The sequence below is a fragment of the Lepidochelys kempii genome, chromosome 17 (genome assembly GCF_965140285.1).
Source record: "Lepidochelys kempii isolate rLepKem1 chromosome 17, rLepKem1.hap1, whole genome shotgun sequence".
NCBI classification, from domain to species: Eukaryota; Metazoa; Chordata; order Testudines; family Cheloniidae; genus Lepidochelys; species Lepidochelys kempii.
The window spans coordinates 17,310,865-17,324,863 of NC_136396.1; the positions used below are offsets into that span (position 1 = coordinate 17,310,865).

The 13,999-nt window shown below is 38.3% G+C and overlaps 1 protein-coding gene across 5 annotated transcripts in view; it reads left to right on the forward strand.

Annotated features, from left to right (window-relative positions):
- The window catches only part of ZZEF1 (zinc finger ZZ-type and EF-hand domain containing 1), an 82,188-nt gene that overhangs the window by 46,614 nt on the left and 21,575 nt on the right, over positions 1-13,999 (forward strand). For all 5 annotated transcript variants that reach the window (XM_073316182.2, XM_073316184.2, XM_073316183.2 and 2 more), the window contains 12 exons: positions 617-736; positions 1,669-1,830; positions 2,572-2,701; positions 3,000-3,138; positions 4,087-4,252; positions 4,803-5,062; positions 6,036-6,208; positions 6,780-6,942; positions 9,517-9,653; positions 10,647-10,924; positions 12,092-12,266; positions 12,858-12,990. In XM_073316182.2, coding sequence (XP_073172283.1) covers positions 617-736; positions 1,669-1,830; positions 2,572-2,701; positions 3,000-3,138; positions 4,087-4,252; positions 4,803-5,062; positions 6,036-6,208; positions 6,780-6,942; positions 9,517-9,653; positions 10,647-10,924; positions 12,092-12,266; positions 12,858-12,990 — 2,036 coding nt within the window. The remainder of the gene's footprint in view (positions 1-616; positions 737-1,668; positions 1,831-2,571; positions 2,702-2,999; positions 3,139-4,086; positions 4,253-4,802; positions 5,063-6,035; positions 6,209-6,779; positions 6,943-9,516; positions 9,654-10,646; positions 10,925-12,091; positions 12,267-12,857; positions 12,991-13,999) is intronic.

The following is a 13,999-nucleotide window of genomic DNA, read 5'->3' on the forward strand; positions in this document are numbered from 1 at the left end:
TTAATGTATTAGCTAATCTGCAGTTAGATACTTTGTTATGGAACTAGCTTCCTCTGGCAATGTCCTGTGACTAGTATTTTACCAACTCTCGAGGAGTCAAGTAAGGCACATTTTTTAGTCATACAGTTGCTTTGCCATGAATGTTGGGATTTGAAAAGATACATTTATTTTAAATATGACTGATAGGTGTTCAACATAACTCTTAAAAGATAGTGGTTATAATGTTAGTCTACATAGATTCTGAAGCTGATTGCCTGTGACTTGCTGCCCAAATGAGTTCTCATTATAGAGTGTAAGAACTGTTAGCTGCTTTCTTGCTTTTTTAAATTTATTTGAGTTGGGCTTTTCAGGCCCCAGTGGCCAAATGTTATGAGTCATCTTGATACTTTTGACAGTTCCATAGGAACAATCTGCATTTGGTGTCCTGTTTTGCACCTCACTTCTAACTCTTTTTTTGGAATAGCGCATCATCTGTTTTGTGGTTTTTAAAACTGAGCTAAAGTCCTCTTTATTCATGATGGTTTTTATTAAATTGCTACTTGTATTTGAACAAAGCGTGCTATGTGAAGTAAAGTGGTGGATTCTACATCTGCTAAACTGACTTTTTAACTTTTAGTTATTTTGGACACTTGGAAGGTTGTGGTGCTGAACTGCACAAAGAAATTCGAGAGTCCTACTATCAGCTTGTTCTCTTTTTGGTCAATGCCGTGAAGGGATTTAACAGCATTAATGACAGGTACAGAAAATAGCCTACCTATATAACATGGAATGTTATTTTTGTTACCTTTGTCCTCCCTCACACCTTCCCTCCTATTATTAGTTACTTTTATTGTCTTGCATCAAAGAAGAGTGTAAATTCCTCTGTTTGTATGTAGCTCTAATTAGGGCTACGATTTTGTCACGGAGGTCACGGGGTCCATGACTTCCAGAGATCTCTCTGACTTGAGCCCTGCAGCGCTTGGGAGCTGTAGGGTCCCCCGCCACCCCTGGTAGCTGGGAACTGCAGGGACTGAGCTCCGGGCCTCCGCGGGAACCCCCCTGGGTGGTGTGGGGAGCCTATAGCTCCCCATTTTGTCATGCATATCTTTAGTAAAAGTCACAGATAGGTCACAGGCTTCTGTGAATTTTTCCTTATTGCTCGTGACCTGTCCCTGATTTTTACTTAAAATATGTGTGACAAAATCTTAGCCTTAGCTGTAATTATTATTGGGGCCTTTTGGTGCTACTGTAATACAGAAAATCACTTTTTACTTAATTTTGCTAATTAAAAAGGACAAGGATAAAATTCAACAGTACTGGATCACTTTGTTCGTTTATTTTGCTATATGTAATGTAACTTTTGCCTCTTAGTATACACTTTGAAGTATCGGTAATAGTAAATGTACTGTAGCATATTTGGCAAGAACAACAAAGCATTAGTGACAGGAGACAGCACCACAGCACACACTGCTGTTAAAACTGCACAGTGAGACAATCAACTTTTTGACGAGAACTATTGGAATTTTGAAAGCTTGTGGGTTAGTAAAGTAAGGTTCTACTGTTCATTTAATTTAACACACAATAACTTATTATTTAAGGCTTTAGTCATAAATCCTTTATTCTTTTCCCCCAAAATCATACTGTTTCAACTTCAGATTAAAGCTGTCATGGTTTTCCCAATTTGTTTAGATCATTGCTCCCTGCCTTATCCTGCGTGCAGACATCCCTCCTTCACCTCTTGGATATGAGCTGGGAACCAAGTGATCTTTCCTTTTTTGTTGATATACAGTTACCACTTCTCCTTATGACTATGTCACAAGAAAACATAAGTGTTCATGACAGTGTGATTTGGTAAGTCAGTAAGACTATCATTTTTATATAGAACTAAGTTTTTGTACAGTTTTTGGCAAGAATGAACTCTGAACTTTGAAACAAGTAGTGAAGATGCTGAAGACAGGTGAGGAAAAATTTTCAAAAGCACCTATGTCCCATTTTTCAAAAGCTTCAAAATCATTTAGGCTTCTAAGTCGCATTGTCTTAAGTGCTTTTGAAAACTTTACAGAGATGTGAAGAGTAGTAATTTCTGCACTAGCAGAAAGTTGTTTTTAAACTGACTATTGCCAAGCAGTGTCACGCTACTGGCAAGTTACCAGCAAGATAGTCATCATCTTACTCCTCTGGCCGGGAGCATCACATCTGCATGTCTCCCAGAGTGTGTTCAATTTAACCTTACCCTTTTGCCCGTGGCTTGTTTGTTCTATAAGGAAATAATCTTCATATGCCTATATTCTGTCATAGTTACCCAACAGCAGTTCTATGAGCTTGGATTTCCCAGGTGATGTGCGTTCTCCCCAGTGTGTGCACACTTGTTTGTTTGTTTGTTTTTAAACAAAACAAAAAAACCAACAACCTCCTTTGTGTGGGGGAAAGGTCTCTGGAATATTGTGGCAGTGTTTTAATTTTTAGGTGAAATACATAGTCTTGTTTTATTAGCACATTGTGTCTGAGTTTTAGTTTTTAAAATAAACTATCCCAAAGTGCATTATTAGGAAGCCTGTTTGCATTCAAACTTTAATTTTGAGCTTTTTTTAGTCAGTGGAGTGAAGAAGATGAAATTGCAGACTACAAGCAAAACTCCGAGTGGATGGATGAATGTCAGGATGTAATGTTTGAGACCTGGTATGAAAAGATAGCCCAAGCTGATCCAGAGAAGCAGAGAAAGGTGACCTCATGATTTGTTTTTTATTTTTTCATGCTCCTTGCTTGTTTGAGGAAGGGGTTAAACAGGAGATTTTTTTTCAAAGGCACAAAGAAAGAGACTAGGAGCTCCCACTGGTTTTCTGGGAGTTGGGCACCAAACTCCCCTTTGTGCCTTTGAAAATCTCCTTGGAAATGCACATGTAGATATCTCATCATACTTTCTTGCAGAAGGGAACATTCTGCTTTGTGTTTAGAAAGGGCTTTCTCAAAACCAAGGAAGATTCAACATGTAAGTTTTTTGTGTCCATTTATTGTTTCAGATGCACATGTTTGTTGCTCGTTACTGTGACCTATTGAATGTGGACATATCATGTGATGGTTGTGATGAGATTGCACCCTGGCATCGCTACCGTTGTTTGCAGTGCAATGACATGGATCTATGTAAAACTTGTTTCCTAGGTAAGGATCTTGTCAGAAAATACTTCTGGAGCCAAAACAGTGTCTTTCCAGATCGTACATTAGAAAGCTTTCTATGAAATGAGTGAAGGGAAAGATTTTTCTTTTGGAAACTTCCCAAGATCTTAACACTTCTAGTTTTTCCTGTGTTTTCTAATCTGAATGTCACCTGCCTACATTTTAATATATATCTGAATCATGTGCTTTTTAATGGACACGCTAACATAAGTACAACTGGAGAAGTGACTTTGAATTCACAAGTGCTTGTAAGATTCAAACTTGCAAGTTGCCAGTGTCATCTGAACTTGAATTTGGCATGGAATTCTGAACATAAAATTTCTCCTTTGTCTTTTCTCCTTCCTTTTATCTTTGATTTTTTTGTCTCCCAAACAAAAATGTAACCATATTTGATTAGTGTGGATTTCTTTTGGAGTTAATTCAATGGGTTGTACTGGAACTAGTCATATTGCAATATTCTACAAAAGGATCATGGTGAGCTGGAAAAGAGAGAATATAAGTGTTGTGAATGACATTGATCATTCAGTTCATAAAGCACAATATACTGTAGATCCTATGGTAAGGTTAATTTATATAGTAAAATAGGTTTCTCTAATATGGCATATCTGATCACTGGCTGCAACTTGTACATACCTTCACAACTCCTAGAGACTCTTTTTTCAGCGAACTGCTAGCAGAACTTTGGTGTCCAGAACTTAAAAATTAGGTGTTGACGACCATTGAGTATCTAATGCTGCTTGTAGATCAAGCTCTCTACTTAGAGGGTTAGAGTTCTCTAGTCATACGTACTCCTCTAATCAATAACCATAAAAGAACAGAAAAATGACATAATCATATACTGGCATTACATTATGAAAAGAATAGGAAGATACAGATACTGTACCTAAAGGTCATTGCAGATGCAAACTTTTTTATTTTTTTAATTCTGCATAGGTGGCGTTAAACCTAAAGGTCATGAGGATGACCATGAAATGGTTAACATGGAATATGCCTGTGATCATTGCCAAGGGGTTATTATAGGTCGCCGGATGAACTGCAATGTGTGTGATGACTTTGATCTTTGCTATGGGTGTTATTCTGCAAAGAAATACTCTGACAGGTATTGGTCTACGATTCCATACTCACCAGCTTGTAGGCAAGAACAACAGTAATTAACACCTCCTACAGACAGTCGCTCTAATGTCACTCCTTGGGAGCCTGTGTCTGACTCCAGAACATCTAATTACCATCCTTAGGAGAAAAGTAGCAAATGTTCAGCAAAAGTTTTCAGCTCTAAATCCTACCCCAACCTTCATAGTAGCTTGGTTATAAATCTTTCACACCTTTTAGTCATAAGTGTTCACTGCCCAGAAGTATGAGAATATTGAGATAGAGTTGGTGAGCATGAAAGACCCTCCTTACACATATGAATATTTACTTTCTTATTACCTCCACTACTCCAAGTTTGCTACCAATGTTGTTCACATAAACTTGATTTGTAGAGCTGGAGTTCTAGGGGCAGATCTTCAACTAGTGTAATCATCAGCGCTCCTTTGAGCCTTGTAAGGATCTGCAGTTTGGAAGTTTGAAACATGCTTTCTATTCTTCCTTTTTCAGAAAGAAAACTTGCATTTAAACTTAAGTTCTAAACTGTAAACACTTTCTTTCAGTCACCTTCCCACGCACAGCATCACAATATATCCGATGGTGACCATTCGAATCAGTGACCGACAGAGACTCATCCAGCCTTATATCCACAACTATTCTTGGCTACTGTTTGCTGCCTTGACTCTCTACTGTGCAGACTTGGCAAGTGGGGATGAAGTAGGAGAGAAACTTGATTCGCAGATTCTCAGTCATGCTAGAGTTCTGCAACATCAATGTATACAGCTCATTGGAGACTGCCTGATGAAAGCACAGCATGGAAAAGGTGACCCAAATCCTCTCTTTATTGAAACACAATAGTTGTTAGAGTGACCCTGGTGCAAAGCCTCTGATTAATCACTTTGCAGTTTTCCAAGGAAAGAAAAGCCTAGCGTAATATCAGAGGGAAGCTACATTTCACTAATAGTACAGAGAATGTTTTATAACTGACCATTTAGAAGTCCTATTATTAGAGTAACAATATTCTCAGTGATAATGGAACATGTGATGGAAAAACAGAAGACTTAAGAAAATTAGAGTAATATACTGGGACAACTTCTCATAAATTTTCAGTTTAAGACGACACACTGTCCCTAGATGTGGAAGCAGTTATCTTGTTTACAGGGGCCCTGAGGAAGAAAAAAAACGACATGGTTAAAAGTGTTTCTTGACCTTCACTGTTGGCCAGATAGTTTTAATCTTATTCATGATGTGGAATAAGGTGCTGCAGAAACAGTCCCATTGACTTCACTGAGACTTTCTCGCAGAGTAAGATTCTACTCTGTGTGACATAGGATGGCAGAATACAGCTCTATGTAAAATGTGTTTTGAAAGTTAAAGGTTTTCTTTAAAAGTTGGAAAAAGCTTGTTCTGTCATGCAGGTCTAATTTATAAAGTTTAAAAAAGCCGGAAATGGCTGAGAACCTAAATTGGATGGTAACAGACTGTGAGTACCAGTGATGAGTGAACCTGGTGATATTCTAAGCTCTCAACTGTGCTTGTAGCTGGTTCTGGCCACTTCAGGGTTACAATCCTGGAATCAGAGTAGCAGCCGTGTTAATCTGTATCCGCAAAAAGAAAAGGAGTACTTGTGGCACCTTAGAGACTAACAAATTTATTTGAGCATAAGCTTTCGTGAACTACAGCTCACTTCATCAAAATCTGAGTCTCTTGCTAGCAGCTACCAAATTTTGGTTGTGAAACGCCACATGTCTTAGTATTCAATCCTTAAATAGATGTTTGTAATCTTTTCCCCTCAGGTTTGAAAGCTTTAGCTCTCCTCTGCATGTTGCCAGAAGGTGAATCTTTCTCAGGGAATGAGACCACTTCTGTGAGCCCTCCAAAAGGTGGCGCTATAGAGGGCCATGCTGGTGATAAAGCAGCCAACAGAATGAATAAAAAGCCAAGGACAGGCTCTTTTGTATATTGCAATGTAAGTACTGCTTTACGAAATTCCAAAGTACAGTTCAGTTGATGCCCATTCTTGTATGATCCTCAACAGTGATAAATATTTCCATTCTTTGCTCCAGTGATCTGGGGTACAGTAAGTGAACTGGCACGTTATACCTGCATTGCTGGGTCACCTCACATTTCTAAAGTTGACTTTGATTCTGAAAGCGGTGTGTGAGAAAGACAAAACAACATTTTCCCTCTGAATGGGCCGTGGGTGCCTAAATTAGTTTTCAGGGATGTAGTGCCCCTCCCCAGGGCTTCCAATTCTGTTACAATTCGATTTCATAGGCCAAATAGTTTCTCATGTAAGAGAAACTTGTTTGTGGATGTAATATTACATATAACATAGGAAAAAGTGTAATTTTCATTTTGTATATGGAATCTTAAGGCCTGAACATAGCGTGAAATATATCAATGAAGGGTTTTTATAATTTAAAATAACTTTTTTTGTCAAGTGAAAATTTATTGACTCAGTTTCTTTCTGTGGCTTTTTAACTCGGTGAATTAAATTCTTCAGTCTCTTGGTATGTATATTTTTGTTTTATTTTTAGGGGAAAGGAGATGTTTGTGATGAAATTCAGTCTTCTATAGAAAAACAAGATAGCCAAAGCAATCCTCCTAGTGCTCCTTTATCAAAGAAAGATGTTTTGAGCCAGGATTCAGAGACACTGACTCTTAATTCTGTAGATGATAGCATATCTTCACATCTTCCAGGTAAGAGATTTCCCATTTCATCCAACATACACATACTCCAAACATATACACAGCTGTATTTTTGTGTCCATCCTTATCTTGTACATGTGTAAATAGATTCCGTTTCAGTAAACAGTCTACTACATCAAGACCTGATCATCTTATTGCTTTGGAATACCCATACATAGAGCATTTTACCTGGATTTCAATTTGTACAGATTGCCACACAGCTAGCAGTAGGTTTGAAAGATCAACCTGAATTGCATACGTTATGTGATTTCGGTGAAGTATATTACCAATTATAGTGCTATTGGATCTAATACATTACAAAGATTAAGCATGCTTTCTTGCTTAGTAAATTTCTCCCTGGCATTTCAAACCCATTTCTCTACATTACTCAAGTGAATATAGTCAATATAATCATTATCTGCTTGCCGTGTATTAAGTTGCAGAGATGATTTAAATCTTTTTCTCTTCCTTCCCCTCTCTGTGTTCTTCGTTTTCATTTTTCTACTATTTTAAAGTCCATTCCTTCCGTTTGTGTTCTCTTCAAAGTGTATGTCAAAAGTTGTGCTGTGCCTATGATCTTGTCTTTTTTTAAATTTTTCGTATAAAATTGGAGGTTTTATAGAGATGCCTTTATTGATTAAGGTATATAATAGAAAGTACTGCTTACATTTTTAAAAAACTAAATAGTGGTTAGTAAAATGACATAATGGTTTAATAATACCCTTGCATAATACAAGTTATTTGTTAGACATAATTTTAATGATATTTAAACAAGATTTAAGATCCCATGCACAGTATTATCCATGTGTGGCTGTATTCACAAGGGACTGGAGAATCTAATTACAAGCCAATGTTCTCATAATGTCAGTTTTTCCTCCCTAAGCCTGAAATGAAGGGTTTCCTAGGGTGAAAATATGTAGAGGCAATTCTCAAAAGAGAAAGAAAGATGACTTAACAGTACTGTAACTTCATTTATCTCTGCAAACCCATTTCTCACTCCTTTTGGATTGCTGTTGACATCTTCGCATCAGTGAGAAGGAAATGGGGACAATTGTGGAATCAAGTCTGCCCATAGATGACAAGTTGGGAGACCACCATATCATGGATTAACAGGCTTAGTGCTACACCCCAGCTTTTAAACAGTGTCTCTTGGAGGAACCTCTTCAGTGTGGCAGATCCCCAGAGAGTCCCACTTCTTCCTTCAGGGTAGGCTCCCAGTCTCCTTGCCTCCCCGACTCAAGTCTCTGAGCTCCGGTACTCCTGCTTCAATACTGTGAGCTCTGCCCAGCAAGTCCCATTGAGGTAGACTCCTGTAGAGATTTGTGTACGCTTCAAGAATGCACCTCGGCAAGTATTTGCAGTGGCACCCAAGCTACATTTTCAAAACAGAGCAGAGTAGGATTTATTAGTCAACTGGAACACAGTATTGGAAGTCCTTGGGTTAGCCTAGAGAAATAAAGGATGAAATGTAGTGCATTCTGGTCAATACTAAGCGGTTCACTAGCCATGCTGTAGTGAACTCCATGTCAGGCTCTGTCTCTCTCAGACCTCCTGAGTCAGTTCCAGGGGAGAGCAGCCAGCCACCTCCAGAAACCAACTCTTTGTCTCCTGGAGGTCATCTCTGTGCTTTGTTCTTTGGGCAGGGCCATAAGGAGTTCACAGACCCTGCTGAAAGGCAGAGAAAAGCTCCTTCCTCTGGGTTATTGGTTGCTAGGTGTCAAATGTTCTGGTGATTGGGGCTTTCCATTGTCTTCTAGGGTTTTCCGTTTATATGGGCTGGCCTTGGTAAATCCTTTTAGTGACCCATTCAGTCCACTCAGATAGTTAGACACACATCTGTCTCTCTCCTGTGTCTCTCGGTCTGCCCTGAAAGCAGTCTTAATCATATTTCCTACACTGGGTAGCAGTGCACAGTATAGGGGGAAACTGAAGCACACAGAGGATACATAAAAATACTTCCAAAAAAATCCTGCTTCATCACAACCCATGCCTTAAAAGCAAAGCTTTTTGATTTAGTCTGTCTTTTCTAGCTATACTCACCCACTCATTTCAAATCACGTATAGGTTTAGCAGTCAGTATTTCTGAGAACCCATGAAGTGGGAAGTTAAATGTTTTTTGCAGTATTTAAAAGCTGGGATTCCACCCATTCATATTGTATATGCAGCAGTGATTCTAATTCTAGTAGTCCGAGACACACAAGCTTCTGAAATAAGGTTTGATAAAGTTGGAAGAGGAGACACAAGATGGTAATCAGAATGATGTGACTTTAAATTATGTGAGCCAGCTTACTAGGTGTAGGGTTTGTTATAAAGATGCATTAATGTAGTATTGTTTGAAATGAGACTATATGTTAACGCACACTAAGGAACTTGTAGTGCAAGCCAGCAGGGTCCACGGAGGGTGCACCTCATGCTAGTGTGGTCTAGAATTGACAGCCTGCTGGTGTGCACTAACACACTGTGTAGACAAGCCCATCATCTTTATATTTGTCTATTTATACTTACTATTTCAGACTTTAAATGTCAAATTTTCACTTATGTTCTACAGTTTTACTGTTTTTAAATTCATATTTATTTAAAACACAGATGTTGAAAATTCAGAAGATTCATCCCAAAAGCAGGCAGAGAAGGCTCTAATGCCTAGCCAGGAGCAAGTCTTTGCTGAATGCTCTCAGAAGAGGATTCTTGGCTTGCTGGCAGCTATGTTACCACCTTTCAGATCTGTAAGAATGAAGTACAACCCCTTCTACCCTACCCCTCAGGAAACTAGTTGATTGTGACACACACTGATGAGAAAAATGGGGAAAATTCAAGCTGAAACAAATGATGTAATGGGAGAAGGAGAGGCTGGGAAGGTGCGGGCAGGGAAGAGCTACTCTTGTTCTTCCTTTTTGCTAGCTTATGTCAAAATGCTAATGTTGAAGTGTTTTATTACATTATGTAGTTACATTATTAATTAACCACCAACCATCAGGTAAAGTTCACATTTGTTTGTTGTCTAACTTTAAATCAGCCCAACTAAATGTGATACTAACATTTTTGCTCTGGGCTTATGCACCAGGTTTTACCACAGAGTAAATTCCTCTCCTTGCCCCCCCCATCCTATTTTATGGGAAAAGTATTTCCAATATAAAAGAAACATAACTGAAAGCAGCTTGAAAAGGCCACAGGCCCTCTTCCCCCATCCCCTAAACACCTTGCAAGGGCAACAGGAGTTGTTTTCCCTCAGTTCTGGTTGTCCCTATTGATTTGCACCAATGAGTAGGCTTATCACTATGCAGTTAATTTGTGTCTCAGTTCTTTTCTGGGTGCACACTTGGTAAGCTTAGCTAGAAAAAATTCACTGTATCCAGTATGACTTTTACGGGCGCTTATCTCTCAAATCAAAAGCAATTTTTTCTTTAGCAATGGATGTATCTTCTCAGCCAGAGCTATTTCCATGCCAGACTTCACTTTCTACATGCCAGAAGTTCTTAAACTTTTTTAAAAATTGTGTTTTTGTTTACTCCCTCATGCTGAGAAGTGGTTGAATAATTTTCCCTCACATTTTCCACCTTTATGTAGATACAAGGCTGGAAAAGTTCAGCCAAAAAGGTGAAGGTTTCTGAGCATTGAGTAACTAATAAGTTACTCGAACCCTCATTATACTGTACAACTATGACTAAAGGCTTTGCTATATTTTCTGTTCTAATGAGATTTTTCTTTCTTATTTATAGGGATGCACAATGTCTTTGATTAACCTGGAACAGATCCTCCCACTGATGTTTCAGGTTGTAATCTCCAATGCTGGCCACTTAAATGAAACCTATCATTTAACCCTGGGTCTTCTGGGCCAGTTAATTCTGAGACTTATGCCTGCAGAAGTCGATGCTGCAGTGACAAAGGTCCTTTCAGCCAAACACAGCCTGTTTGCAGCAGGAGATGGGTCTACAGTGCCAGAAGGCTGGAAGACTACTCATCTTTTGTTCAGTCTGGGAGCCGTATGCTTAGACAGGTGCTTTTTTTAATGTTAATCTTTAAGAGAATTCTTGATTTTATATGCTCAACAGGAGGAGGGGAGGAGTGTAACCTGATTTGGGTTAATTCTTGAGCCCAGTCCTGTGAAGTGCATATTAGCCATAGCTCCCATTGAAGTCAACATCTCTTAGGGTCATGCCACGTGATGCTATCAACTGGGAGATGGGTAATTTTCAGAGGCTTATATAGGACACTGTTGTGGAAGAGGTAGGATTTTGGGGTTTAGAGAAGAGCAAGGGCCAGTCCTACTACCTAAACGTTTGATGTGACCTGTTTCCCTATCCTCCTAATTCCAACATGTACCTCAGTCCAGGAGAAGGTAGATCATATCAAAAGGTCAAGCTGGAAAGAACCAACATGGGGAGGCAAGGCCTATAGTGAAGGATAGAGGGAGCTGTCTTTGCAGAGGAGTCTAGAAAGGTAGAAAGAAGTCTTGCATTCAGGGAGAGATAATAAAGTTGCTTTGAAGGTACAGTCTTCAGTACCTTAAGTGGAAGTAGAACACTCTCTTGAAGAGTGAAGGTTAATAGCATGCTTTGTTAAATACTGTGTTAAGTATTATTCTTCACTCTAGGTTTTTTTTATTTGGGAAGAGGGATTAGACAGGTTAATAAACCGATTAGAAAAGCATGCAGATATAAAGATAGAATACACAGAGAATCTACTGGTCTTATAAAGAGATTCATGAATCAAGGAAATACACAATCCTTTGTATTATGTGAAGCTATTTTGGCATCCAATTATATCAAAATATTGTCAGCAAATTAAATCTCTAAAACAGATTTCCCAAGCCTGTCTTACTCATCTGCAAGGAGAAGCAAAGGAAGGAAAGAAAATTTCCAGTCCTAAACTAAAGTTAGCGAGACCATGTGTTGCCTTGAATTTCTATCAACTTTTTTTATTCATTGTGGCCTTCAGTCCTATTTAAGATGGCAGGCCAATGTGATTTTTTTTTAATGATTTAATGATGAGTGGAATTAATAGCATTCATATATCTGAATTCAAATCCTCAAGCGATGCTATGAAAAAGTAAGATCTTCTGACATTTGGAAATAATGTAATAATGATTTTGTGTTTTGAGGGAAAATAGTTGTGTAACAGTGTGTAGTCAAACCACCTAATACAGTCGAACCTTGTTTTCCAGCCGCATAGGTCTGGACTGGGCATGCTCCATGGCGGATATTCTTCGAGCTTTGAACTCCTCTGCACAGTGGCATAGTGTGATTGCAGCTTTCACAGACCATTGTATTAAGCAGCTGCCCTTCCAGTTAAAACACACCAATATCTTCACCTTATTGGTACTTGTTGGATTTCCAGAGGTAATTGGAATACTGATCAATACATAATGATTTGAGCTATGATAATTATAAATTCTACTTTTAAACACTAAACACTACACTTTCATGCCATAAATTGACAAAAGCCACAAAACTCAAGAGATATGTCTGAGACTTCATCCTTCGTCTCTTGCATAGTTGGTTGTAGTCTTTGTCTAATGGAAAACAATATAATTACATAGCTCTGGTTTTGCTTGGGTACATTTCATTGTGTGCAACTTGTAACCAGCAACTTGAAATCCAGAATAGCATAACATTGAACATCAAAAAAGGGCTTTATACCAGTATAAAACAAGCCATTATTCTTAATATTGGTATCTCTGATATATCACCAGAGTACCATTAAGTTGTTAATATGCACCTGAGGTATTTTGTTACAAAAATCTACTTCATATGTCTAAATACCAGCATATATTTGGCAATGGACAATTGTTTAAATAACAAGTATGGTATTAACTGTAACCAAAATGCAGCCACATATATAAGATAATGTAAAAAATAAAAGTTCTAAGTATTATACGAAGTTAGACTGGTAACTGAAGTCCTTTGTCTCCCTTTGTTTTGCTAATGCAGGTGCTGTGTATGGGAACTCGCTCCGTGTACATGGATAATGCCAATGAGCCTCATAATGTTATCATTCTAAAGCACTTTACTGAGAAAAACAGGGCGGTTGTTGTAGACATCAAAACCCGGAAAAGGAAAACAGGTTCCTTGACATTCTTATATCTAAGAATCATGTGATATTTCCTTACAGTATCTCCTATGAGTACCCAAAACCTGAAGTTTTAGTAAATGATTTTATACAGAGCTTTATGAGCTGGATTCCTTATAGAAAATATATCTGATTTCCACCCATAAAGCAGAACAAATTTTTTAGGTTTCTGCTAAACTAATATAACATCACTTGGTACAAGAATTTTTGCTTTTATAAATGTACTCAGAATATGACACTTCCTATTGTAGTTGCAGAGACTTCACAAAACAGTCCTTGTATCTGAAGTTAACATGACAGTTGTTTATTTGGTCATTGCTGCTGTCTTGTCCTTTTTTTGTGAGCGTTTAAAAGGTTTTAATTAATTGCAAATTTAAAAATACTTACTCCTCCAGCATATACTTAACCCCGCCACCCAAAGGAGCATGCACAGCATAAATATATGCTGGTCAGTTCACTCTGCTGCCCAGAAATGAATCTTCAAATATCTTAATGGCCATTCTGACAGTAAATATGACATGAGCACCTACTAGCAGATGGAGTCTGGGGGGTGGGGGAGAAAGGCCCTATGAAATATGCTAATTGTCAATAAAGGGACCAGTGTTAGCTGTGACCCAACCAGGTTTTTCCTGTCCCATTGCAAAGAATGAGGCTATGTAGTCAGATAAACCCTACTTTTTTAATACTACACAATTTCAAGTCTGTGAAATCTCCCCTGAAAGTTATGAAATAAGACTAAACAAGAAACTTTGACAGTCATGCTACATTCAATGCAAAAATGATTGTCCTGTACCAGATGTGCTGATCTGTAGTCTAGGGAGGATGTGTTATCTCTGACATCTTAGAATGATGCATTCTGGGGCATGGCAGTAGAATGGGCTTGCTAGTGTAACCTTTAAATTTGCTTTAAAGGGTGTCTTTTGTTTGTACTGGACACTCTGCATACTGTAGTTGTATTGCAAGCAAAATCCAAAATAAAGACTTTTTAAAATTTAATTTTACC